This window comes from Mesoplodon mirus (assembly GCF_964341445.2).
Source record: "Mesoplodon mirus genome assembly, chromosome: 18".
NCBI classification, from domain to species: domain Eukaryota; kingdom Metazoa; phylum Chordata; class Mammalia; order Artiodactyla; family Ziphiidae; genus Mesoplodon; species Mesoplodon mirus.
Window position 1 is genome coordinate 39,345,988 of NC_138994.1, and position 27,034 is coordinate 39,373,021.

General features: G+C 59.7%; 2 protein-coding genes across 4 annotated transcripts in view; one reads left to right on the forward strand and one right to left on the reverse strand.

Moving 5' to 3' along the window:
- Positions 1-17,210, reverse strand: part of FAM83G (family with sequence similarity 83 member G) — a gene marked incomplete at its 3' end in the record, with an annotated part of 28,065 nt that extends 10,855 nt beyond the window's left edge. The window contains exons 1-2 of the mRNA XM_082605264.1: positions 16,596-17,210; positions 3,591-3,758 (exon numbers count right to left, since the gene is read on the reverse strand). Of these exons, the coding sequence (XP_082461390.1) occupies positions 3,591-3,758; positions 16,596-17,117 (690 nt within the window). The 5' untranslated portion in view covers positions 17,118-17,210. The remainder of the gene's footprint in view (positions 1-3,590; positions 3,759-16,595) is intronic.
- The window catches only part of SLC5A10 (solute carrier family 5 member 10), a gene marked incomplete at its 5' end in the record, with an annotated part of 54,168 nt that overhangs the window by 21,632 nt on the left and 5,502 nt on the right, over positions 1-27,034 (forward strand). Inside the window, one exon of one of the 3 annotated variants that reach the window (XM_082605261.1) lies at positions 25,071-25,220. The exons of 1 other annotated variant lie outside the window; for it this stretch is intronic. In XM_082605261.1, coding sequence (XP_082461387.1) covers positions 25,071-25,220 — 150 coding nt within the window. The remainder of the gene's footprint in view (positions 1-25,070; positions 25,221-27,034) is intronic. One more of the 3 variants, XM_082605262.1, reaches the window with a different exon arrangement.

Below are 27,034 nucleotides of genomic sequence, written 5' to 3' on the forward strand. Positions count from 1 at the left end.
CAGGCTGCTTGGCTCTGTGATGTTCTGGGCCCGGTGGTTCTCCATTAGCGGCTGTCCTGTGCATTGTAGGCTGTTGGACAGCATCCCGGGCCACCACCCACCAGATGCCAGTAGTACCTTCGTAGTCACAGCCATTAAAAACATCTCTGGACATTGCCAAATGTTGAGAAGCAGTGCCCTGAGTCCATTACAGAGCCAGGCCAGGCTCAGAGAAGGCAGGTCGGGAGAGGAGGAGGCCCAGGCACCAGAACGGAGCCAGTGCTGGCCTGTCCAGCATGAGCCGGAATCCTCACCCAGCGCCTTCCCGTGGCCACACTGCCTGGGGATTCTTTGTTCATCAGAAATGGGCCCAGCCTTCGCCCAAGTGGCTGCTGGTTTTTCCAGTTCAGCTGCACAAAGCAGACTAGCTTTTCAGATCAGCCAGGCATCTCGCAGATCCAGTCCCGTGCTAAGCTGTGAGCCTCGAGGCCTGGCTCCCACCGGCCCTCGGCATCCCTCAGCACCCAGTGTCACCCCCAGGGCCCTGGGCCCTGGGATGAGAGGGTTGGGTTGTCTTCTCAAGGCCCGTTCCCATGTGTAGTATGGGCACTCATTCCCATGTTCCCTGCCTGGGGGAGTCGGGGCCCAGCTGAGCCGGCAGGTGGGGACGCTCAGGACAGCTGGGAGCCTCGCGCCAGGGAGGTGCTGGTGCCTGTCCTCCCGCCTCACCTGGAAACTGGGAGGGGACCCAAGTGATACTGCAGCTGTTTCCAGAATGTGTTGTGTGAGCTCAGGGGTTCAGGCTGTGGGGCTGCCCGGAGGGGGAGACTGGGGGGGTCCCCAGCAGACCACGGCTCAGAGAGGGAAGGGAAGCCCCCTGGCATTCAGACCAGAGCTGGGGGTTCACGGGAGGGGCCACAGCTGCCCCAACCGCAGATAGGAAGGGAGTTCGTGACCGAGTGCCCTGCCCCCACGTGGCCTCCTTGACTCTTCACCGCAGCCCTGCCAAGTAAATGACGATATTCCCATTTTTCAGACAAGAAGGCTGAGGCCCAGAACCTCAGTGTCTCTGCCTAAGGTTACAGTGCAGGGGCAGAGCTGGGGCCGAGGCCTGGCTCCTGGTGCCCGGCACCCCCTTGGTCACAGGTATGACCCCACCAGGCACAACCTACACCCTGGGCCCACACGACCTGAGGGCAGGTCGCTGCAGAGCTGGGCAGGGGCAGCAGACGCCGAGGGCGGGCCCAGGGATTACCAGCAAAGGAAGTGCTCCCGAGACAGGTCTGGGCCCAGCCTGCCTGCAGGCAGGGAGGCAGGCTCTAGACAAGGTGACACTTGGCCAGGACTGGGCCCACAGGAGCCTCTGGCCACCTGCCTGGGCTGGGAGTGGGCAGGCTCGGAGGTGAGAATGAGGTGGCCAGGGTCACACATTCCTTCCCATGAAGATGCCTGGCCGTCCCACAGTGTCCGGCTCCTGGGCATGTCACCCTGTGGATCTGCCACCTTCCCCAGAGCAGGGGGGTGGCGAGAAGGGCAGGCTGGGCCAGAAACCCCCTCCATGCCCCAAGCAGTAGCCTCATTTCAAGCCCTCCACCCTCTGCCCAGGGCCCGGGGTTTATAACTCTTGTTGTTGCCGCAACTGTGTGCCTCTCCTTAGCTCAGAGCACTTTTACAGCCACTGTCTCCTCTGCTTTCATCCTCAAACAACCTGGTGAGGTGTCCTTGTGGTCACAAAGCCCTGGAGGCTCAGAGAGATAGGCCCGGCGTCAGGGAGTTGGCAGCCAGGAAGCCTGTGCGGGCAGCACCAGGGCGGCCCTGCTGTTAGATGCGGCCTCAGCCAAGGGCATGGGCACCAAGGGTGTGTGACCCCATCTGTGCAGCTTCCCATCGCTGGCTTTTAGGTTCAGCCCCGACTTGGTGGAATGCCTCTGGGCAAGGCACAGGCTCCCTCAGGCCTCGGTTTTCCTGGGTATCCTGTGGAAACCTGGTCTGGATGGCCTGTCCCCTCGCCCCTCTTTCCGGGATCTCCAGACCCTCCCAGGAGCCTGGCACCTGGGGTTTCCCCACTAAGAAGAGGCCTCTGGAGTGGTCACGCAGGGTTTGGATCCCCGCTCAGCACAGACAAGCCCCCTCCCTGCCTCTTCGTCCACATGCAGGGGGATGCCTGCGGGCAGAGGGACGCGAGGTGTGCAGGGTCCCCACCGGGCATGGGGCAGGGGCTCAGGGGGAGTGGGCCCGTCAGCCTCTTCCTGAGCACGGCAGAGGGCTGGATGGAGAGCCCTGAGTTTCTGTGATCTGCTGCCCACACGGCTGAGGCCCCTGCAGTCACCTTTGAAAAGACGCCTCTTCCACACTCCGGGCCTCCCGGCCTGAGCTGTCTGCCCCGGGAGTTGGCCCTTGGTGCTAGTTACACGGCAGGCAGGGCAGCACAGCGGGCGAGCACGGGGCTGGGGGTCAACCCACCAGAGAGGCCACATAAAAAATGTCCCAACAGCCAGAGACTCGCAGCCCAGAGAGCTCACACCCACTTGAAAGGTCTCAGCTGAGCTGGGCATCACTTGACAATGCCGAAAGCTTACAGGAGTGGGACCCCAGCCCCTTGTTAACCAGGCTGGCGTTGCCCCGAGGAATTCTGACCTGTGCTCAGCCACAGGGCCCGGTGCTGGCCCCCACCCCCCTTATCAACTTCGCTTACTAACATTGAGTGACACCTGGCAAGTGCCTGCATCCCCTGATCTGTAAAGTGGAACAACTGCCTCCTCCCACTGGCTGCCGTGAGGATACCTAAGTTAACCATGTCCCCTGCCTGGGACGGGAGCCGTGGAAGTATTCGCTGTCGTTACGCATACTGATCTGTACCCTGGGGCGCAGGCTGCACACAGTAGGTAACAAGCAATGGCTGGGCGGAAGGAGGGCTCCCTCCACCCCCAAGCAAGGCACCAAATGCCAGGGTGTCTGAGCAGAAGAGCCCAGTCACACGGGTCATCGGCCCCTCTGTTGGACCAATGAGATCCCAGAGTCCAGAGAGAGGAGGTGACATGCTCTAGGACACACAGCAAAGCCATGCTGAGAACCCAGGCCCAAGCTGACAACCCCACCTCTGTCCCCAGTGTCCCTCCCTGGAAGGAAGGCCTCTTCTAGTCTGCTCACTCCTCAAGTCCACGTCAACTCTGCAGCCACCAAAGAAGCCCTCCCTGGACTCAGCCCAAGGGAGCTTCCTCTGTTGGAGCCGGATCCTAAAGCCTGTGCGTGGACACTATACAGAAACAGATTTTGGTTTAAAACCAAGAAAGGACTTCCTGGGAGGTGGAGCTGTCCAGCTGGGGCTTGCTGCCAGAGCCGGGGGTTGAGCACCCCGTCACGGGAGGTGAGCAAGCAGAGACACATAACCGCTGTGGCACGGGCTGCTCTGAAACACCTGCGAAGGAGCGCCTCACATGGGCTCCAGCACCTGGTCACAGGTCCTGTCCTGTCCCTTGGGGCACCGAAGCAGAGGCCGCGTGACCACTTGGCGGGCGGCTCTAGGACACTGAACTCTAGGTTCCCAGATCCGGACCAACAAGGCAGGTGCCCCAAGTTTTGTCAACCGACTGAACGAAGAGCCGGCTCACCTTGAGGTGCCCCAGGTGCATGCGGGCCCGCTCACACATGTGCAGGAAGTACTTGACACTACTCTCGTCCACGATGATGTACACGGCCACCTTCCTCTTGAAGCTGGCATCCAGCAGGTCCTTGAAGATGTCCACATCGGTGAACATGTCCATGACCACAGCGATCACCTGTGAGTGGGAAGGGAGACCGGGGCCGTCAGGGCACGTGGCCGGGGAGACAGGTGCCTCGCCAGGACACCTGGCCCTCCCGCGCCCACCACCCTCTTCGGGCGCCCACCCTGGCCCTGCTCCCTGCGGCCTCGGGACTGGGACTGGGAAGTGCTGGCTGTCCTGGCCTTGCAGCTGCAGGTGTAGGATCGACACTCAGGGTACAAGATGCCCAGTGGGTGGCGCAGGCTGGACTCTCCGGAGGGAGGCACAGTTCGCGGGCTGCTGTTTCCGTAACACAAGACCGCAGAAAACAAAACCCAGGCGAGGAATGTGTAGGGGAAGCTGCAGCAGGAGCGCGGGAGGAGTGGGAAGGGTGCGCGTCCTGAGATTTGAGCGCCTGCCCCCACCCCCAGTCCCCAGGCAGCGCTCACCTCTGCCGGGGCTCAGGGCTTGGCCAGGCGCCCTGTTTCTATTCCTGGGTTGCATTCCCGAGCCGGGCAGGCTGCACCATGCCCTCCACCCACTACCCGCCAGGATGCTGAGATGGAGCAGATGTGTCCACAGCAGGGAGGAAGGCAGAAGCTGGGGCCGCCCACCGAGGTCACCCCTGGGTCCCTGGACAGGCTCCCTCGCTGCCACCTCTTCTTCTGGTTTGGACACACCCCAGACCACTACATGTGATCTTCTTGTCATCTGACCACACCTGGGCCACAACAGCTGCTCTCAGCCTATGGACTGGCTCAGGGTGGGGCCCCAGAGGTCAGAGTACATCTACCCCAGCCCAGCCCAGCCACTGCCCAGCATAGGCGGTGATATGCCCTGGCCTGAGCCAAGGCACGAGGAGAGAAGGGGCACACGTAGCCCAGGGCCAGGGAGTGGGGTAGTCAGAGGGCGCTGGGCCTGGCAGGGCTCAGTGGCCAGCAGGCCCTGGCCCTCAGTCTCGCTTTTCCCCTCCCCTCCCCGTCCCACTGGGCAGCAAAGGGGAACACAGCAGACCAGGGCCCAACGCTGCTGACCCGAACAGACGTCCAGCCCTCCCACCCGCCAAAGCCGGCACCAGGGCACCATCCTGGGTCTGAGAACCCCCTAGGGGAGCCTTACCCAGGGAGGTGGGTAGGGGTCATGCGCTGGGCCACACAGCAAGCTGGGGACAGTCAGGCTAGAACCCACCCAGGCCCGCCAGGGAGCCAGGGTTACCCCCACCCCTGCCAGGAGTGTGACCTGGCGGGTGGCCTGGGGCTTGCCAGGGACGTGCCTGCACACTCCCGTGAGGTCACCCAGCTGGCCCCTGCAGGCCCCTCTGGGCTCCCCCTGGGCCCCGGGCCCCTGCTGACGCCGGTCACACATCTGGCACCAAAGCCGGTACTTCTGGGGGCTCCTCCCTGCCCTGCCCTCCACGGACGGAGTCTCTGTGTGACCCTGAGCAGACACCTAGCTTTTCCAGGCCCAACTTTCTCACGTGGGACCAGCCAGGGCTCCCCAATGCCGAGGCCCAGGGTCTTCTCTGGCCGCCTAAGGCGGCCTCGGGAGTGCTTGTCAACTCAGAATGTGCCAAATGGCTGGGCCTGGGAGAAGCCACAGCCCCTCCTAGACCCTCACTTTCCCCATCTGCCAAATAGGGTGTCCGCCTGGCCCGCTCCTGTGGTCTGTCCAGCTCACACATCTGCAGCTTGAGCACAAAGACACTAGTCCCGCCCGGAGGACAACGCAAGCCCACACGTATCCCGCGGAGGCCCTGGGCAAGGCCAGGGCCAAGACTACGGGAAAGACGGCAGGGAGGCTGGCATCTGGGGATGTCCCCACCCCGTGTGGGTCAGGAGACCGCACCGGGCAAGAGGCGGGAAGCCTGAGGCTCGCTCCTCGTCACCGCAGGAACCAGCTCTGTCCCTGTGAGCGCCCGGACCAAGTGCCCGGTTCCCAGGGGCGGGACGGCAGGCAGGTGTGTGTCCCGAACTCCAGGCCCGGCGTCACGGCACCAGCCCCCCAGCCCGGTTCCCGAGGGAAGGAGGGAGTCCAGTGGTCCCTGTGCGTGACTGACGTGAAAGCCCTCTCCGAGGTGCAGCCACAGAACCAGGAGGGGCCGCACACCCTCGACAGCCCTCCTGGTTCTCACCGCACAGAGCAGCAGGGTGGGGGGGCTATGGGAGGGCGGCCGTGCCGGGAGGGGGCCGACAGCGTGGGGCCGGGTGGCGCCGGAGCAGAGGGGCCCAGGCAGGGACTGGCGTCGGCACTGAGCTCTACATGCCTCAGATCCAAAGGCCTCCCCGTGTGTCTCTCGGGGTTGTGCTGGATGGGCAGGCCCTCAAAACGTGCCCCTCCACCGGCGCCCATACCTCCCTTTCCCTCCCCCACCACCACCAACAGCTCCGCGGCCTCTCCACCCTGCCTCCTGCGTGGGTCCCGAACCCCCGCCTCGCTCTGTGCAGCCGGGGCTGCTCTGGGGCCTCCTCGCGTCCTCCCACCAGTCCTCCCGCTGACGGTTCCAGAATCCCCCAAATCTCCTTGGGATGGTGGACACACCACCCTGTGAGAGATGCAGACGCTGGCATAGAGAGGGGAGGGGACCGGCCCCAGGTGATGGACCGTGAGGTGACGGACTCATGGTGATGCCCCGCCACGAGCACGTCCATCACCCAGGTGCTTCCTGGGGGGCTCCAGCGCATGGGGCAGCAACCCCCCACCTGTGGCTGCCGCCCCAGCAGACACAGCCTGAAGCCCTGTAACACCTGCTGCTGGTGCTGGTGGAGGGGTCAGGGGCGCCGGAGTGGGCGCCCCCAACCTCCCCGGGGCCCAGGCAAGGACAGAGTTGGAGCTCTGGGGTCCAGGCTGGGGTCTGGCTTTGGGTGAGCTGCATCCTCTCTGGGTCTCGGTTTCCTCATCTGTGAAATGGGGAGGAAGGTGGACGTGATACCCAAGGCTGTCCCTGCCAAGGGAGCCCTGAGTCCGTGTGTCCTACCCGGGTGCCCCGCACAGCCTGTCTGGGCCGGCTGGAGCACCTGGCTGTGTCTAGGGGTCTGGGAGAGGCAGTTCTGACCACCACGCCCTACCTCCCTCTGCACCACCAACCCGGGGCTCCTGCCTCGCCAGGCTGACGCTCAGCCTGAGGCTTCCGGCGCCCCTGCAGCGGCTTTAGAGGCAGCCCTCCCCCATGACCACAGAATCCATCTTGGATCAGAGGCATACTCACAGGACCAGTGGGTAGAGCAGGGCTGGGGGACGAGGCACAGGGGTGAGGTGGCCAGGGGTCTGCACGCAGCTGGAAGACCGCTGGCCACGGGCCCAGCATCTGCAGCAGCATCTCTCCCCGGTGGCCCTGGCCCCACAGGGGCTCTGACCCTACGGCCCCTCCCTATACACCCAACACCCCGCCTCAGCCGCACACACAGTCCTCCTGGCCGGGCGCCTCCCTCTCCTCCTCCAAGCCAGTAACTCCTTCCCATCCTCCAAACCCTGACTCAAATCTCAAATGCTGCCACGAGCAAGTGCCACGTCTGTGTTTCTGGAGAAACGGCAGCAACCCACCGAGTGGCATGTTGTCTCCCCAAGGCCCGGACCCTGAGACCCAGGTTGGCGTGGGCAGTTTCACTCTGTACCTGTCCTGCCTGCCCCACCCTCCAAGGCCATGGAGATGCCTGCAGGAGGCCCAGAGGGAGCCGGCCGGGGTCTGTCCCCTCACAGTGCTTCCCAGCGGAAGGGGAGAGAGACACACCCCACCCGCCCTGGAGCCCAGAGGTCACTGCAGACACAGCGCACAGCAGGCAAGTCCCTGGCACTCACTGGGCCACTTTCACCACCTGGAAAAGCAGGAAGTGGGTCTGCATCTCTGGGTCTGTCTGACCGTAAGGCTCAGATGGACACAGGACGGTGGCAGCATGGGCTCCAGACTGTCCTCCTGGGAAGCCGCTCGGGACCGGGAGCCGCGCTCAGCAGACGGCAGCGGCGGCTTTCCTGCCTCCTCACTGACCCACAGTGCCCTCGGGGTGGACAGGCCGGGGGTCATCACCTCAGCGTCTCCTGCTTCCCTCTGTGCCGGCTGGAGGGCAGTGACGCCCAGGAACACATTGGGCATGCTGCACGCTATCCTAAGGTGGGGACAGTGCCTTCAAGGCCTGGGATTCCACTGCCAGCCACGACGGAATAACGGAGCCTACACCTGCCCGCCTGCCTTAGCAGTAAACACCAGGCAGAACCTATGAAGCCACGGGCAACAGGCAGCACAGCAAGTGCAGTGGCCCCTGGCAGAAGGGAGACGAGCGAGGTCAGCTGTAGGACCGGCCCAGCCACCTCCAGGCCACGGCCGAGTGGGCTCCCTGAGTTGAGGAGATGAAGTTTTCTCAGAGCCTGGCAGCCAGAATTTTCAGGACAGAGGAGAAGAAAGGGCTGCACAGAGTAAAGGCCAGAGACCTCTAGGGAGCTGCCTCTTGAGGCTTCAGCTGGAGACCGAGCAGCACGTGAACAGGAAGAAACCACTGAGGCTGGGACAGGCCCGCTGGAAAGGAGCAGCTGGAACAACGGCCAGTGCTCACACAGGACCAGGAGTCATTTACGTCCCCACAGCCAGAGCGCAGGCCCCTCTAACACTCAGGGCACACAGGAGGATCCTCAGAAGGATACGACCTACATGGTGGGCAAACAGACCCTGGACCAGGGGCCAGTGAGCTTTTTCTATAAAGGCCATATAGCAAATGTCTCAGGCTTTGCAGGCCACTTGTCTCTGACACACCTCTCAACTCTGAAAACAGCCACAGACCACTAATAAACAACTGTATACACCTCTGTTCCATTATTTACAAAAGCAGGCATAGGCCAGATTTGGTCCATAGTTTGCCAACTCCTACCCTGGACCAAATATGCTTTGGTCCCACCTAATAAAGCTTAACAGGTCTTCCCTGGTGGCGCAGTGGTTGAGAGTCCGCCTGCCGATGCAGGGGACACAGGTTCGTGCCCCAGTCCGGGAAGATCCCACATGCTGCGGAGCGGCTGGGCCCGTGAACCATGCCGCTGAGCCTGCATGTCTGGAGCCTGTGCTCTGCAATGGGAGAGGCCACAACAGTGAGAGGCCCATGTACTGCAAAAAAAAAAAAAAAAAAAAAGCTTAACAGCAAGCCTCAGAAGTGTTCCATTGTTTCCAAGAACTGCATCCCAGAACAAAGCTCCAAAATGTTTAGAGGAAAAAACAAAACTCCCACAACATAAAATTTTCATCACATCTGGCATCCAATCAAAAATTACCAGACACACAAGGAAACAGGAAAACAATGATCCACATGAGGAAAAAAGTCTAGCAAAGTGGACCCAGAATGGATACAGATGTTAGAACTGGCAGACAAAGAAGGGTAAAGAGTTATAACTGTATTCTATATGTTCAAAAAGTTACTTAGAGACATGGAAGATTTTTTAAAACAAACACCAAATTGAAACTCAAGAAGTGAAACAATTCAGCATTTAAGATGACAAATACATTGGATGGGATTAATAGCACATTAGACACTATAGAAGAAAAGATTAGTGATCCTGAAGACCTATCAGTAGAAATGATCCAAAATGACACACAGAGAAAAAAAGACTGAACAACCAAGACCAGAGCATCAGTGAACTTGGGTCAACTTCACAGGTCTAGAGTATGTGTAACTGGAGTCTCAGAAGGTCCCGAGGCAGAGGGTGGGGGAGAGGGGACAGAAAAGCATTTGAAGAAAATGGCCATAGGGCTTCCCTGGTGGCACAGTGGTTGAGAGTCCACCTGCCGATGCAGGGGACACGGGTTCGTGCCCCGGTCCGGGAAGATCCCACATGCCGCGGAGCGGCTGGGCCCGTGAGCCATGGCCACTGAGCCTGCACGTCCGGAGCCTGTGCTCCGCAACGGGAGAGGCCACAACAGTGAGAGGCCCGCGTACCTCAAAAAAAAAAAAAAAAAAAAAAAAATGGCCATAACATTTCCACATTTGATGGAAACCATTCATCCCCAAGTCCAGGACGTTCGATGAATTCCAAGCAGAGGAGACATGAAGAAAACAGACCACAGCACATCATAATCACATCACTTAAAATCAGTGACAAAGAGAAAATCTTAAAAGCAGCCAGAAGGGAAAAGATCATCGAATACTGAAGAGCAAAGATAAGCAGATGTCTCAGAATCAACACAAGCCAGAGGACACCGGAGCAACTAAACGGAGAAATGATTAACCCAGAATTCCCTACCCAGTGAAAATAGCTTTCAAAACAAAACGAAAATAAGGATTTCCTCAGGGACACAAATGCTGACAGAATTTACACAGGCCGACCTGCACTGGAGTTGTCACCACCCCTGCACAGACAGAGGGGCTGAGGCCCCAGGGGCTGCACGTGCCCCCAGGGTGCAGCGAGGCTCGGGCTGCCCCTCGCTCACTGGCGTGTGGAGCGGAGACAGGGAGAGCACCCCTCCTGCCCCCAGCCCCCTCCTCCAGCAGCAGGGCTGGGCAGACCTGGCTGCTGTGCCTCAGTTTCCCACATTGAGACATGGCCCCACTCCCCACCCCACCCTGGTGCTAGCAGGACCTGAAAGGCCTGGGGAGGAGGCCTCCTGGGAGCCCCAGCCTCCTGGGTAGACAGGGAGGGAGTCTGTGTACGCGGTAACAATGCCGACCCAAGCCAGGACCAGCTTGCTGACACTGGTACAGCTGTCCCTTTTCTGGGGGCGGGGGTGGTCACCGTTCCAGAGCCACACAATCCACTGGTGGCAGAGGCTTCCTGTTCCTGGACTCCTCTCTCGGAGGAGGTTCTAGCTGTGACTCCACCCACCCCTCCCAGAGCCCTCCCACTGGGTCCTGAAACTAAGCCCTGGCCATCAGCACTGCCTGGGGCTCTGCCCCACCTTACTGGCGGCAGGGTCTGTGGCAAAGCACCTGCCTTCTCCTCAGTCACGGGGGAGTTAGATTGGAAGACCTGTAGTCCCACCCCTCTGACAGTTATCAGCTCTGGCACCTTCCCTCTGCACTAAGACAGAAGCCTCATTAAGGCCAATTAAAGGATAAAGGAGCTGCAGCGGGAAGGGGGCAAGCGGGTCCCACCCAGCCCAGTGGCGTTGGCCCTTTCCGGAGTCTCTGGCCTTCCCCAGATAAGTCAGCCTCCTCACCACAGCTCAGGAATGCTGCAGAGACCAGAGGCCGCAGAGCATGGGGTCAGCTGACCAGGACTGTGCCCGGCGGATGAGACAAGAGGAGAAGCCCCTCCCTCTTCCTGCCAGCCCCCAGGGGCCTCGGGGTCCTCCAAGCTTCCAGGTGCAGGATCCAGATCACCCCACAGTCTCAGAGGATGGCACAAGCCAAGGATTTTCAAACTGGAAAATCGCAGAATCACAAATTCGAAGATGTTTAAAAGCTCAGCCTCTCCAGGATCCAAGAGCAACAGATGCTGTGGGGTCATGGAGCATCCTAACCCCCCAGGGACTGGCCTGGAGAGGACCTGCCTGAGGTCACAGAGCCAGCCCGGCAGGGCAGAGGCTCCTGGGTCATTGGAGCCCCATGTGCTCTCTGCTGCGTACTCCCGAGCCCCTGCTTGAACCCCTCCAGGTTGGGGGGCTCACCACTTCTCCAGCCAGACTACTCCCAGGGAGAGGCTGTCAGAACGGGGCTATGGATGGGGACAGAGGGAAAAGAACTGAATCCGTGCCAGACACCACGCTTTTTTTCCACGTAAATCTCGCCGCAACTTTGGGGCAGGTGTTGGCATCACATGGCACTGAGGAAAGGACGGAAGGTCAGAGGCGGAGTGGTTAACTTGGGCAACGTGGCTGGGGCTCAGGCCGGGGTCCTGTGATACGAAAGACTGTCTTCCCCCCACAGCCCCACATGGCATTTAATCTGGGAAGGGCGTGAGCCTGGGGGTCACTGGGGCCTCATGAAGAAGGCTGGTGCGGCCCACCGGCTGGGCCTGCCTGGACGTGGGGTGTGGTCCCAATAGGGCGCAGTCCTGCCCCGCGCTGAGCATCCTCATGACTGTTACTGCCTGAATTAAGACAAGTGCCCAATCCCTATTTTACAAAAGAAGAACGTGAGGCCCAAGGTCATGCGGCAAGGGGCCGGGCAAACCAGGGGCCTCGAGAGGACTGCCCGTCTCTGCTGGTCCAGGGGGAGGACCCTCGGCTGCAGGGCGAGCCTGCCGGACCAAGGAGACCAGGAGCTCAGTCTAGACCTGCCACCCAAGACTCTGGTGTGACCTTCAGCAGGCCCTGGCCCACTTTGAACCTCGGTATCATCATCCGTGACATGAGTGTGACGACAGGCCCTGCCTCCCGGGGTCGTGGGAGGGAGGGCAGTGCCGGCCGGGGTGGGGCTACTGCCTGGGTGCCCCAGTAGCCTGGCGTGCACCCAGCCCAGAGGTGCCAGCCCTCCTTGCTGGCAGAGCCGCTCCTGACTCCCCAGACTCAATTAAGATGCAAACACTGCTGCTAGGAAGCCTTTGGAGAGGACGGGAGCCAACCCCTGGGATTACGTTATCAGATGGTTTGCCACCTGGCAGGTGGGGCCCCGGGCTGGGAAGTGCTCCCCAGACCCACTGCATGAGGCTGGGCGGGCGCTGCCCCTCTGGGCTCCAGGGTGTCCCTGGGAACAGCCCACTGGGCTGCCCCTGGGGCCTCTCAGGGCGTCGAGGCTGTGCTGGTACCGCCTGCTTGGGGACAGCAAGAGCTCCCCTCCTGGTCCCAGGGGCCTTGGCTCCCCATCACCCTGTGCTCACCAGGCCTTGGTGTGGTCAGGCTTCTGCCCCTGCCGGAGCCCAGAGTCTAGGAGCCTCATGAAAATGCTTTTACTGCCCTGAGTCAAGCTGGGGGCCCGCAGCAAGGCTCCACGGCTCCCAAGAGGGGCAGGGCTCAGCAAGAACATCCAAGACGCTGCTTCTCCAGAGAAACGGGAGCTTATTGACCTCAGAGCTGGGCTCTGGGCCAGCTCCTCCAGTGATCGGCTCGGTGACAGGTTATTTGCCCTCTGTGAGCCCCTCTAAGCCTCAGTTTCCTCATCTGCATGGAAGGGACGATACCTAACACCATGGAGCTGGGAGGATCCAGGCAGATAAAGTGCCCGCTCAGCACCTGATGTACAGCTGGTATTTGATAAATGCCTCATTAAGCTCTTTTATTCTCCTGGGGCCAAGCCGTGAGCCAGGACTGCAGTGTGGGAAGGCAGGGGCCTGACAGGAGAGACGTGGGCTCAGTTGGGCATTGTGGAACCTGGTTCCAGTCCCTTCCTGCTGTGTGGCCCTGGGCAAGAAACTTAATGCCCCTGGCCTGGCAGGCACGAGATCCGGGTTCTGGTCCAGACTTCACCACTCACTCTCCTTCGTGCTCCCCCAGTTTCCTCACGCGCACACGATCCACCCCTGCCCCTGGGGTCCCTGGTGAAGGGGTCCTGGGGGGGAGGGTGCTTAGCATCTCCTGGATGAACAACTTGCTAGAGCATCTACCCCCTTTTTTGGCCGAGGCAGTCCCTCCCCAGTCCCAGCCCAACCCAGTCCAGCCTCACCCCTCTCTTGCAGAGGCTGCAGCAGCCTAGGCGTGATGCTACAGGCCCGGCCTCTGGTATGCAGTTGGAACCCCACGGCAGGTTTTTCCCCGGATAAATCACTGGCTCCCGGGGGCTGGGGGAGGGGCAAGCAGATGACCTTCCATCTTTGGGGCCTGCTCAGGGCCACCCAGCCGGTGGAGTTAGACCCTGGACTGGTCTTTATCCCAGAGGAGTCCAGAAGGACAGGGCAGCAGGGTGTCAGAACCGAAGGGATCCTTAAGAGGCTTCAATGCCTATACCCATTTTACAGATGGGATGACTGGGGCTTGTGCCAGGTCACACAGCGGAGGAGGCAGAGCAGGGACCTGACCCCAGCACCCCTGGCTCCTGGCACTGTGGCCCATTAGTTCCATTCTAATCTCCTGGGAAATGGGGGGACTCAGCATTAGCCTTTATGGGAACACAGCCGCTCCCGGCGGGACGGGCTGAATGTGTGCTGTGTCACTTCCCTGCCCCAGGGTCGGCCCGCTGTGCTGACGACAGGCCAGGCTTAGGAGGCGGTGGGCTGGGCCGCCCTGACTCAGCACCACCAGTCCCAGCCCAGGCGCCCTGGTGGGCAGGGGGCCAGCATCTTCTCCAGGCAGCTGGACAGCGGGATCCCCATCCCAGTGGGGGAGAGGGGCCACTGTCCCTGCATTGGTACTGGGGGTGAGAGGAGGATGCGGGGGTGAGGGGAAAAGAGGTGATTCACGGGGAGAGATAAGGTAGGGAGAGCTCCCGGCAGACAGGCGGGCAGCCCAGGCAAAGCGCCCTGTCAGCATCCGTCAGCGTCACAGCCCGGCCCCTGTGAGCCTGGGAAGCAGCAGAGCAGGGGAGATGAGAGGGTTGCAGGTAGCTTGGATGAGCTGCCCCTCCCTGCCCTGCCTCTCACTGCATCCTGCCAAGGTCAGGGCGGGACAGGCAGGGGACCTGTCCTAGAGTCTGAGGACAACACAGGGTCTGGTCCCTTCCCCACCCCTCCACCCAAGAGCTAACCAGGTGACCTTGGCAGGGGTTAACCAGTGCAGCCTCAGTTACTACATCTTAAAGATGGAACAGATGACACTACACGAGATTATATAGTGCCTGGCACTCAGTAAACAGCACCTACGGTTATCAGGGCAGCCCGTACACACACACACCCCACACTGGCCATGGGCCCCAGGATGGACATGGCAGGGAAGATGCAGGCTGGAAAGCAGGGGACTGGCTCCCCACAGTGCTGTCAGATGTGAACAAATCCCCGTCCTCCACCCTTAGTGTCCCCGTCTGAGAGGAGGCACTTGGCCTCTGAGGCCCCTCCTGTTGGGCCTGTGGCTCCCTGCTGTCTGAGCGTGAGCAGGGGTGGCATCAGTGAGCCTCCCTCTAGGAGATGAAAGCAGGGGGCAGTGCCCACCTGTCCCACCTGTTGGGGGCTGCAGGACAGCACCAACTGGGACCACACAGACCGGGGTTCAGACCTGGGATGGACTTCCTCCTGGCTGTCACCTTACACAGGTGATGCCGATAATCTTGGGGGGCTTTTGTAGGGAGCATATTAAGTTATGGGGGGGCATGGGACTGCATGGGGTGGCTGGGTCTCAGCTCCGGCCATAGAGATGAGAGACGTAGGGAGGAGGCCCCGGTGCCCGGCCTGGCCCCAGGCTCCCCTTTCTGGCCCCATCACTGGACCAGGCTGTCTGTCTTTCTGTCTGGGGGAGAACAGACTCTCCAGCTGTTCCCGTGCAGTCTGGGATCTGGGATCTGCCTCTGTCCTCCTCCTGGTGGGGAGCAGGGCCATGGGGGGGCGGGGAGGAGCCCGGGCAGAGCAGGTCAAGTCCCCACCCAGGGCCTCAATTTCCCCAGTTTTAAAAAGGGAGAGGAGGCTGGGTAATGGGATCTCAACAGGCCCTCCCGGGGGACTGGGTCCTATGACCTCCAGCCAGGCGCCCACGTCAGCAGCACCCTTCTACCCCACAGCAGGAGTGGTGTGGGTTATTCAGCCTGAAAACTGTGAAGGCCCCTCCCCGCCTTCCTCCACCTCTTCCTCACTCAGTCACCGGACTCCATCCTCACAGCTTTCATCCTCGCCACCTCCATTTTACAGACCAGAAACCCGAAGCCCCAAACCTGCCTGGGACCAGGCCAAGGGCCAGGCTCCCCAACACAGGCTATCCGACCCGGCCAGCCCCTTCGGGGGACAGGGACTCCACCTTTCTGGAAACTTAAGCCATGGCCACCTTGTCAGCTCCCACCCACTTCTGTTCTCTGTGTCCAAGAGCTCCCCTGGCCCGTCTGTCCACCAGGACGGTCCCCAAAGCCACTGTTCGGGTCTTGAGCAGACCCAGAAGACTGAAAGTGTTATACTCCGCTAGAAATACCTCGTCCCACAAGCCAAGGCCAGGACAGAACTGCTGAGCACTCACTGCTCTCTCCTGAGCCCAGACCTGGCTTCAGAATCCTCCTCAACACAGCTCACGAGGCAGGCCTTATCAGTCATCTCAGAATATGCTTTGAAACCACGGAAGCGTGAAGAAGCACCCGCTCACCAGCCAAGGCCTGGCTGTTTGCCAGTGGCGAGACCCCTTCTCAGAATGCGTGTCAGTGTGCCAGATGAATGGCAACCCACGCCGGCACACTGCACAGCTCGGCAGGGGTCGCTCCAGGGGAGGTCCGGACAACTCTTGAGGTTCCTCCAGTCCAGGCAAACAACCCTCATCTGGACTCGCTCCGCTCCCACCCCTGAGGTCCGCACCATCGCCATCCCTCACATCCCAGCCTGGAAAGGTTCTACCATTGCAAAGCTCACCGAGAGGCTCAGGGAGGGTCACCTAGCGCGGCCAGGAAGCAGGCACGCTTGAACTTGGATCTCCAAGCCAGCCTCAGACAGGCTACCTCTCAGTCTCCATGCCTACCTCCCGCCCCAGCCTCTCTCCGCCACCCCACAAAAGCATCGCCAGAAAGCTCCCGGCATGTGGGCGTGTGTGCCTGGGAGCCTCCTGCTTCTCAGGTGTGAATCAGAGCCATCCCGAGGGGCAGTGAGAGAAAGCCGCGTGATCCTCTCTGCCCCACCCCATCGCAGCACCTTCTTCTGGGGAACCTGCTCGCCAGGTCTGGGGAAGTCAGCAACACCCCCCAGCAATGCACAAAGGCCCTTTGAGATGGGGCAGCCGCTGTCACCTGCCAGAGGACCCAGGGGCCCTACCCCTCTGCAAAGAAACCAAGGAGCCCCGTGAAGGCAGGAGGGGAGGCAGCCAAGAGACCAGGCTGGGCTCTGGGTGAGAGTGTGCTCGGCGCCGGAGAGGCTGGGCGGGTCAGGCCCGCTGGGCCGCCTCCTCTCCGGGGACTCGCGCTGGCTCACCTTCTGGGCCTGGCTGACCATCTTGCGCACCACCTCCTTGATGTGGGCCTGCCCGTCGATGGGGGGCTGCATGTAGACGCTGGCCCGGGTCACACCCCGGTAGGCGATGGTGTCCGGCCAGCCCAGGTCCAGCTGCGGGATGGAGCGGTCGGACTTCTGGGGCCAGTACTCCAGCGAGGGCAGCGGCTCGGCCTCGGTGCGGGCCCCCCCTTCCCCGCTGCCCTCCTCGCCGTCACCGAGCCCGCCGTCCTCGGGCCCCCGGGGCTGGCCGCTGGCCCGGGGGTCCTCGGAGCCGGGGTCATACACCTCAATGGTCTCTACGATGCGCCTGAGCTCCAGTTCCGAGAGGAAGTCGCGGATGTTCTCCCGCTTCAGCACCTCATAGAAGGCGTCGGGGCCGCGGGCCACCAGGGCCTCCAGCGCCAGCCGCTGCTCCTCGCTGTAGAAGAACTCGGGTTTGGCCTCGCTGGAGCGCCAGTTGACGTGGCTGTCGTCCAAGCACTGCACCTGGGAGAAGGCCATGGCGGGCGCCTCTGCCGCGGGCTGGACGCACGCTCAGCAGGTCGGGAGCCCGGTCGCAGGCCTCGCGCAGCGCGTTCTGGGGCCTCCCGCCGCCGCCGCCGCCGCCGCCGCCTCCGATCCTCTGCCCCCGGGAGCCTGCGGGAGGGGCGGGTCGCAGGGTCGGGTCAGAGCGCAGGCGGGGCCGGGGAGGGGCGGCCGCGCGGAGGAGGGGCCGGCGGGGGAGTGGTGTGGGCGGCACGCCTCCCGACCCGGGTGCCGGTACCTGCAGCGGACGGGGTCCAGCATCCCAGAGGATTTCTGGAGCTGCCAGAGGTCCTGGGCGACCTCTGGGGGGAACTAGGCCAGGCAGGGGACTCCCCAGAAGTTTCCTAGAGGGACAGGCCGGAGTCCGCTCTCTGACGACCTCTGACCCTGCTCGGCGGCGCCCCGCATCCCGAGGGCTTCCGGGATGGGATGGGGTCTCGAAAGACCCCGGCGCCGCGATCGGCAGCCCGAGGGGCCTGCGCGGAGGAGGCTCGGGGCAGCGCGCGGGCGGGCGGGTCGCCGGGGGGCCCGGGCTCGGGGGCACGGGCCAGGTCTCGCTTACCGGGCGGCGCGGGCGGAGCGGGTGCACAGGCGGCCTGTGACTCAGTGCCGCCTCGCCCACCCCGCTGCCGCCACCTGCGGTGACGTGCGACAGGGGGCGGAGCCGGAAATCGATTCACCCCTACCCGCGACGGACACAGACGTCGGGCGGTGTGTGTCTGTCTCCTCCGCCGCCACCAGCCCCAGGTAGCCGAATTCTGAACGGCTCAGGGACCGAAGTCCAAGAGCTCCTGGAACATTGCAGCCCAGAGAGGGGCAGTGTTCTTCCTGAGGACACACAGCAAGTCAACAGCCTTAGCACACCCAGCCCCCAGCCTGTTGGTAACCCTGGTCCCACCCTAACTGTGTCCAGTTTCCCAGGTGGGACGGAAGTCCATGCTCAGCTGTCCAGTTGTGGAAGTAGGATCGGGACCAGGCTGGGAGCCACCAAGGCAGAGGTGGGGCAGGTCTGACCCGACCTCAGGAGCCTGCAAAGAGCCTGGTGTGGATAGAGCAGGTACCCAGTTCTAGGTCCCAGCCCCGCTCCCTTCTGGGAGCCCCGCCCACCCAGGACTGGTCCTGCATGATGAGCCCGGGGGCAGGGAGGGCCTCAGAGGGCAGCTGTGGGCTGCGGTCAGGCCCAGCCCTCTGCCCTGCGTCCTGGGGCTTGGGACCCCGGTTCTGGGGGCGTGTGGGGACCACATCTGAAAGCAGGCTGCCAGGGTGGGGACAGCAAAGCCCACGAAACCTGGCCTGACAACGGCCCTCATCCCGCTGCATGCCACGGGCAGTCAGCCAGGCACCTGGCCCAGCCCTGCCACCACTGTCACCTCGCCTGCCCTGCATGGAGCTGCTTTGTGCTCAGCTGGGATTGGGGCCCCGAGGACACTGCTCTTGCTGCTGAGGGCCAGCTGTTCATGTCACTGGGCCTGGGCCCATGAACCCCCCTCCCTCAGGACCCTCACCACCATCCATCTGCCTGTCAGCGTCTTCCCTGGGTCTGCTGCCCCGAGCAGTGATGCAGTGTCCCAGCCCCAGCATGCCTGTGGTCCCCATCGCTGACCCCTGCACTCCACCCTGGCCCAGGGGCTTCACACTGTGTCTGAACATAGTGCCCCTTCAAGTGCCCCCAGCACCTCCCAGGTACATGCACACACACCTGCATCCCCCCGCCCCCGCACATGGTCAGAAGGGGGAGGAAGGTGGTCCCAGGGCTGAGCACTGCCCTGGGAGTCCTGAAGCCTGACTTACAGCCTCTGCCACTGGGGATCCAGACAAGACCTTCTGTGGCCCCAGCTGCTCCTTTTTTTCTTCCCCTGCACAGAGGCCCTGGGGCTCATGAAGGGAGTCCTGGCTCTCAGGGCTGAAGGGCCTCCAGCCCTCCAGCTACCTGCCCATAATTATAGATTCACAGGAAGCTGTTAAAAAAACCCAACAGAGAGCTTGCATGCACCCTTCACCCAGTTTCCCCCAATGGTGTCATCTTGCATAACGATAGTGCAGTAATACCACAGCCAGAAACCTCGTTCAGATTTCACCAGTTCACGTGTGCTCGTTTATGTGCATGTGTGTAGATGTGTGCAACTTTATCCCATGTGTACGTTTGTGTAACCACTATCACAATCAAGATGCAGAGCTGTCCCTCTACAGCCAAACCCACACCTCCATCCCTAACCCTGGCCGCCACCAATCTGTTCTCTGGTGATTCATCCAGGTTGGTGTGTATGGCTGTGTTCCTTTCTTTTGCTGCCTGGTACTCCATGGTATTCTAGTCTCTGTTTCTATGAGTTTGGCATTTTTAGCTTCCACATATAAGGGATATCATACAGTATTTATCTTTCTCTGATTTATTTCACTTAGCATAACACCCTCGAGGTCCATCCACGTTGTTGCAAATAGCAGGATGTCTTTCCTTCTCATGGCTGAATAATATTTTCTTATATATATAAACGTCACAGTTTCTTTATCCGTTTATTATAAGTACTGAAGGACACTTAGATTGTTTCCATATCTTGGCTATAGTGAATAATGCTGCAGTGATCAGGAGTGCAGATGTCTCTTTGAAGTGGCGATTTCATTTCCTTAAAATATGTAACCTAGATGTGGGATTGCTGGATCATATGGTAGTTCTATTTATAATTTTTTAAGGAACCTCCATGCTGTTTCCATAGTAGCTGCACCCATTTACACTTCCACCAACAATGTACAAGTGTTGTTCCCTTTTCTTCACATCCTGGCCAACTCTTGTTATCTCTTGTCTTTTTGATAATAGCTATTCTTGCAGGTGTGATGATTTCCCTGATGATTAGCAATGCTGTACAAGTATTTTTCATGTATCTGTTGGCCATTTGTACGTCTCCTTTGGAAAAATGTCTGTTCAGTTCCTCTGCCCATCTTTAAATCAGATTTCTGGGGTCTGTTTGTGGGTTTTTTACTTGTTTGTTTTGTTTAGTGTCAAATCCAAAAGAATCATTGCCAAGACTGATGTCAAGGAGCTACCACCTATGTTTTCTTCTAGGTGTTTCACAGTTCCTGGTCTTTTTTCAAATCTTTAAGCCATTTTGAGTTGATTTCTGCATGTGGTGTGAGATAGGGGTCCAGTTTCATTCTTTTGCCTGTGGCTGTCCAGTTTTCCCAACACCCATTTATTGCAGAGACTGTCCTTTCCCCATTGTAGATTCTTGGCTCCTTTGTCATAAATCAGTTGACCATATATGTGAGGGGTTTATTTCTATTCTGTTCCATTGATCTGTGTGTCTGTTTTTGTGCCAATACCACACTATTTTGATTACTATAGCTTTGTGATTTGGTTTGAAATCAGGGAGTGTGATGCCTCCAGCTTTGTTTTTCTTTCTTAAGGTTCCGGATCTTTTATGGCTACTCAGGATCTTTTATGGCTCCATACAAACATTTTAGGATGGTTTTTGCTACCTCTGTGAAAAATATCATTGGTATTTTTTTTTTTTTTTTTTTTTTTTTTTTTTTTGTGGTACGCGGGCCTCTCACTGCTGTGGCCTCTCCCATTGCAGAGCACAGGCTCCGGACACACAGGCTTAGCGGCCATGGCTCACGGGCCCAGCCGCTCCGCGGCATGTGGGATCCTCCCGGACCGGGGCATGAACCCGTGTCCCCTGCATTGGCAGGCGGACTGTCAACCACTGCGCCACCAGGGAGCCCTCATTGGTATTTTGATAGTGATTGCGCTCAATCTGTAGATCACTTTGGACGTTTTAACAATATTAATTCTGCTAATCCATGAGCATGGAATATCTTTCCACTTTTTTGTGTCTTCAATTTCTTTCAGTGTCTTACAGTTTTCAGTGTACAGACCTTTCACCTCCTTGGGTTAAATTTTTTCCTAGGTATTTTATTCTTTTTTATGCTACTGTAAATGGGATTGTTTTCTTAATTCCTTTTTCTGATAGTTCATTGTTAGTGTATAGAAACACAACTGGTTTTATGTATGGATCTTCTTTCCTGCGACTTTACTGAATTTGTTTCTGCAGCTTTTCTTTTCATCCTTCCCACAGGTGTTTTATGCAGAGCAAAAGCTTTAGTTTTTTTTTTTTTTTAATATGTATTTATTTATTTATATTTTGGCTGTGCTGGGTCTTAGTTGCGGCACACGAGATCTTCTAGTTGAAGCATGTGTACTTCTCAGTTGCAGCGTGTGAACTCTTAGTTGCGGCATGTGTGGGGGATCTAGGTCCCCGACCAGGGATCGAACTCGGGGCCCCTGCATTGGGGGTGTGGAGTCTTACCCACTGGACCACCAGGGAAAGCTTTAGTTTTAGTTTTGATGAGCTCTATTTTATCAAGTTCTCACTTAAGGGATTATGCTTTTGACGTTAAGTCTAAAAACTCTTCACCTTGCCCTAGGTTCCGAAGATATTCTCCTACTTTTTTCCTAGAAGTCTGATAGTTTTACATTTAAATCTGTGATCTATTTTGAGTTAATTTTTTTGTGTAAGGTATGAAATTTAGATTGAAGTTGATTTGTTGGCCTATGGATGTCCCCAGAAGGGTTTTACAGAGAAAGAAATAGCCCCAGAGAATAAATACCCAGGATCACATAGTAAGGGATTGGGAGAACTGGACTCAGAGCCAGGTCTGTGTGCTCCCTCCTGTGATATCAGCATCTGAACTGGCTCCCAGGGATAAGCCAGGCTTGCTTGGGAGTGGGGAGCACCTTGATTACCTCTCGGGTTGGTGTGTCCAATGACCAGCTTGGAAGAGGGTCATTTAGTCAGTCAACAAACACAGGCAGAACCTGCCACCCATTGGCTTGTGCTGTGCACTGTTGGAGTCCAGGCTCCTGCATGGGCCTCATGGTCACAGTCTATCGAGAGGCAGGAAGGACACAAGTCACAGAGTTATTGGTGCCGTGGAGGGTGTTTCCTCAAAGCCTGTAGAGCCCAGACATCCGCAACCAGCTGGGAGGAATCAGTATGAGCTCCCTGGGTTTGAGAAGGGTGTTCCAGGGAGAGGGTACAGCGAATACAGAGGCCTGGAGTTGAGGGTGAAATTTTGGTGGTGGTCAGGGTGGCCAAGTGGGCAGAGGCTGTAGTGCACAGTTAGAGTCCCTTGCTCCCTCCTGCAGGCGATGGAGGCCACAGGAGGCTGTGAGCAGGGAGGATAGTGGGCAGAGTCCTGGTTTTAGGGGAGGTGGGTTAGAGCGGGGAGGTGGTGCAGCTCCCCTGGTCCCCAAGCCCAGTGGCTGGACTTGGCATTGGCCGCAGGGAGGGAGGACGTGGGGGGCAAGGAGAGAGGCAGCCCTCAGGCTTCTGGCGTGGGCCTCGGCTGGGTAGGGGTGCTGATGAGAAGGTGGAACCCAGCGGGGAGCTCCCAGGCCCGTGGAATCCGGTACTCAGGCGAGGCCAGGCCCCTTGCCCAGTCCGCTGGTCCCCCTGGCCTGGGGCTGCTCACTCCTGAGTTGGCACAAACGGGGACTTTGTTTAGGTGGCAGCACCTCTGCCTGCTGTCACAGAGGAGAGGTGGTTCTTGCTTGCTGCTCAGGCAGGCAAGCCCGAGGTGCCCAGAGGCAAGGCCCCATCCTGGCAGCCTGGAATGGGCTGCAACAGGCCGAATAAACTCAGCCAGAATCTCCTGACTTGGGCTTTTTGAGCCATTATGTGGCCGTGATGCATCACCTGTCCCTCCCAGGAGGGCTGAGTCCTCCAGGTGCCAGAGCCAGCCAGTCCAAGCCCAGAACCTGTCACCTGCCCCCACCTGAACCCCAGTGGCCCCAGAGTCCCACCGTGGGACCCCAGGCTCTGTCCCGGGTCTGACTACGTGTCCTGGGAAAGCTATGCCCTTTCTGCTCCTGAGTTCTCTCATATGCATAGCTGTGGGTGGGAGGTGGTAGGGTAGGGCAGCTGGATCAAACAGTGCCTGAACTCCTCCATAGCTCTTTGTGGGGTCCTTTCTCCCTTTCCTCCTCTCCTTCTGTGCCTTTCCTCTTGTTCCCAACCATTCACTTGTTTACTCATTCATTTATTCACAACTGTTCACAGAGCACCTCCTTTGGGCCCAGCCCTGGACAGGGTGATACCTGGGAGAGGAGATGATTCAAAGCCAGTGTCCGCCCTTGGGGAGCTCCTGGTCTGGTGGAGGGCGTAAAATATGCAAACAAACAATTGTGATTCAACCCTGGGCTTTAGGAGCCGTTGGGAGGAAGCTACTCTGCCTTAGGGGGTGGGGACAAGCTGTGGAAGCCATCGGAGAGCAAGCCCTTTGCAGCAGGCCATGAAGCAGGAGGTGAGCAAGGGTAGGGACAGAGCAGCAGGAGGAGACTGCGTCTGCGAAGGTACAGAGGCGTCAGCATGCTGGGCGCGTGTGAAAAAATGCAAGCAGGTCGGGGTGGCCAGCGCACGGTGCTGGGATGACAGGACCTGAGACCAGTTGTCCAGGGCCTCGAATGTCATGGAAAGGACTTTTTTCCAGGAAGCCGTGGGCTCTGGGGCTGGAGGCGGAGAGGGGGTTCCTGAGAAGTAAGTGATGTGAGCAAAGCGGTGGCTTTGGAAGGATGGAGAGGATGGAAGGGAGGCCGTGAGGAGCTGGTGCCCACCTTGTGGCAGGAGGGAGGACGGTGGGACACACTGAGCCGGAGGTGCCAGGGGTGGGGGCCTGGCGGGGCAGATGCCCTGGAAGCCTGGCGCTCAGGGACGTGGGTCATGGGGGAGGGGGGTGATGCCGCTCCAGCCCCTCTGGCCCCGGGGAGGGGGCCTGAGACCCTCCACGGTGGGTTGGGCATCTAAGGAGCGGCGTTAACCCAGGAGTGCCCGGTCCATGCAGGGGCTCCAAGTCACGGAAACATCAATGCCCACGCGTGGAAACGTTACCCCCCAAACAGGCCCCTGTGCCCGAGCGGCTGAGCGATGGCTGCTGTTTCTGAACTTTCCCCGTAATCGCATCTTTGCGTTTGCTTGCTCTGCGCATTCCTCTGCGGGCCCTGCTGAGAATCCAGGGGGGCAGGGGCCAAAGGTGTTTAAAGAGTGTTTCCCAGGGGCACAAGAGCACGTGGGGTCGACCCTAGGTCTGTTACCTCTGCCTGCTCTCCGGGAGCCAGGTCCCCCGCCCTCAGGCCCTGAACAGGGTCAGGCTCCAGCGTCTGGTGGGGGAGTCTGGGATTCCGGATTCAGGCCAGGTCTGGGCCATCCACTCATTCCTTGTTCACTCAGAGGGCGAGCAGTGGGTGCTGCCCCTGCCACGGGGGAGGGTCTGCAGCAGAACCACCTCCCGTGCCGACAGCCCCAGTTGTCCAGGGGAGGTGAAGTGTTGAAAACGAGTGCTGAGGGGGGAGGGGGTCATGGGGGAGGGGGGTTATTTCAGATGGAGGCGATGACTTCTGAGCCGCCCCTGGGAAGGCCTGGGAGAGCAGCACCCAGCACAAAGGCTCGGGTGGGAGGAGGCTGGGGTGCGGGGAGAGGGGCAGGGAAGGAGACCAGCCCGAGGAGCTGGGAGTCTGGAGGGTCTTGTACGGAGCTCTGGGCTCCCTTCTTGTTTGAGAGGTCAGCCCGGGTGGGGCGCCTCCACCTGCCCCTCTGGGGAAGAGGGCTGGGGGCAGGAGGTGGGGGGAGGGAGACCAGTGCCCAGAGGGGCTCAGACGGTGGATGGATGGCTCACCTGGGCGGGGCCGGCCTGCAGCGGGGCCAGCCTGCAGCGGAGCCGGCCTGGTGTGGGACAGGGAGCTGGGGTCATGGGATGGGCAAGAGGCTGGAGGAGAGGGTGTCAAGGGCCAGAGTAGTCTCTGAGGCTGGCCCCCGCCTCGTCACCCAGGCTGGGAAACTGAGGCCCAGGGCCGAGCGGCCTCTGGTGGCAGATGGTGACAGAGCAGGTGCGCCAGGCTCTTGTCCTCAGCTCGGGGCTTGCCCACCCCAGGGAGGGCAGGCGGGGGGCGAGCGGGGGACACTAGGCATTCCTCTCACGCAGATGACGTGGGCTGTGTGGTGCCCTCTGAGTGCCTGCGGGCCTGCGGGGCCGAGATTGGCTGCTCCAACATCGCCTACCCCAAGCTGGTCATGGAGCTGATGCCCACAGGTGAGGCTCCAGCTGGGTCCGGGGAGGAGCCCTGGGGGCGGTGGAGCCCACTCTGATCCAGCGTGACTCTGTGTGACATCCAGGTGGGATGAGCAGGATGTGAGGAAAGTAATAATAATAGAAAACGCACAGGGCACCCAGCGTGCACCGGGCACCACGCCCAGGCGTCACATGCGGCTGACTCGTGTCCTCTTCTCAGGAGCCCTGGGCACTGTGATCATCATTCCCACTTTAATTTTTTTTTTTTTTGGCACGCTGCACGGCATGTGGCATCTTAGCTCCCCGACCAGGGGTCAGACCTGTGCGTGCCTCCTGCAGTGGAAGCGTGGAGTTTTAACCACTGGACCACTAGGGAAGTCCCTCATCATCCCCACTTTAGAGATGGGGACACTGAGACCCAGGGTGCCCTGGCCAAGGTCGTGGCAAGTGAGCTGCAAAGCTGGTTCTGAACTTGGGCGGTCTGACCCCAGGGCTCATCCTCTTAGCCGGTGCTGGCCCGTCCCTCCAGAAAGGCTGCCACTGTCTCCTCTTTCAGGCCTGCTGGGTGTTGGGCCCTTTCACAAACTGCTTCTTATGTAAGGTTATGAGGCAGAGTTCTTAGCTGCGTTTCACAGATGGGGAAACTGAGGCACAGAGAGAGGAAAGTGGCTTGTCCCGGGTTTGTAGCTTGTGGCTGAGACGCAAACCCGAGTCTCTCTGGCCCCAGACCCACTGCTGACTCTGCTGGGGACCCAGGAGCCCCAGGCCCACCTTGAGCCTGCTGCCTCTGCAGACCCCTGAGACCCTGCAGGCCAGAGAACATGGGGCAGATTTTGGCCCTTCCACTTTCCCTGCCAGTCTGATGTGGGGTGGTGAGTCCTCAGTCACAGAAGGTGTGCAAGCAGAATACATGGCAAGGGACATCCCACCTAAGCAAAAAGAGGAGCCGACTTTCCTCTGCAACCTGGTTTCACCTCTGGGTCTTCAGTGTCCCCCCACCCCCATGGGAGCTTTCTGGCCCCGCCCTGCTCCTCCCTCCCTCCTGGACCAGACCTGGGCTCTGCCACTTGCTGGCTGAGATATTTGGGGCCAGTCCCTTCCCTGCCCGCAGCTTCAGTGTCCTCATTTGTAAATTGGGGATAATGACACTAACCCACCCCTCAGCATGGTTGCTGGGATTAAACGCAGCTGCACAGGGAAACTGACCGGCACAGGGCTTGGCTGCACTGTGGCTTCCCACCCCGGGGCCTCGTCTGCCCCTTCTGTTCTGGGGGCTTGCTGACACCCAGCCATTGTTGGGCCATAACCCCTCTCCAGGCCTTGAGCTCCCTGTGTGAGAAATGGGAGGAGAATAAGCCCCAAGTTAATCCACCTCCCTGAGCAAGGGAAGGAGGTTGGAGAAATGTCTGGGGGAAAACCATGATATAACTCACTTTCCTCTGGGCCCCATCTCAGTCACCCTAAGTGAACAGAGAGGGCCATGGGATGCCTGGAAGTCACACAGCAGGTCAGATACAGAACCAGGGCCAGGCAAGCAATGGCACCTGCAAGTCTGAGCCCTCAGGGGAGGTGGCTTATCCTGGGGTGGGGGAAAGGGGTGTGGAGGACAGACAGGGAATCTGCAGAGGTGGAAGAGGTGCTTAGACACTTGAAGAAAAAGCACAGGAAGCCTTGGAGACAGACTCGAAGTGAAGCCCAGAGAGGGGAGGCGACCAGCCTGAAGCCACACATCACTGAGTCCTCCGCACACTCAGCCCCTCTCAAGCCCACGACCCACGGCAGGTTTTGCACAGCAGGGCCTCGCCCACCTCGGTGGGGGCCCCTTATTCGTTTTC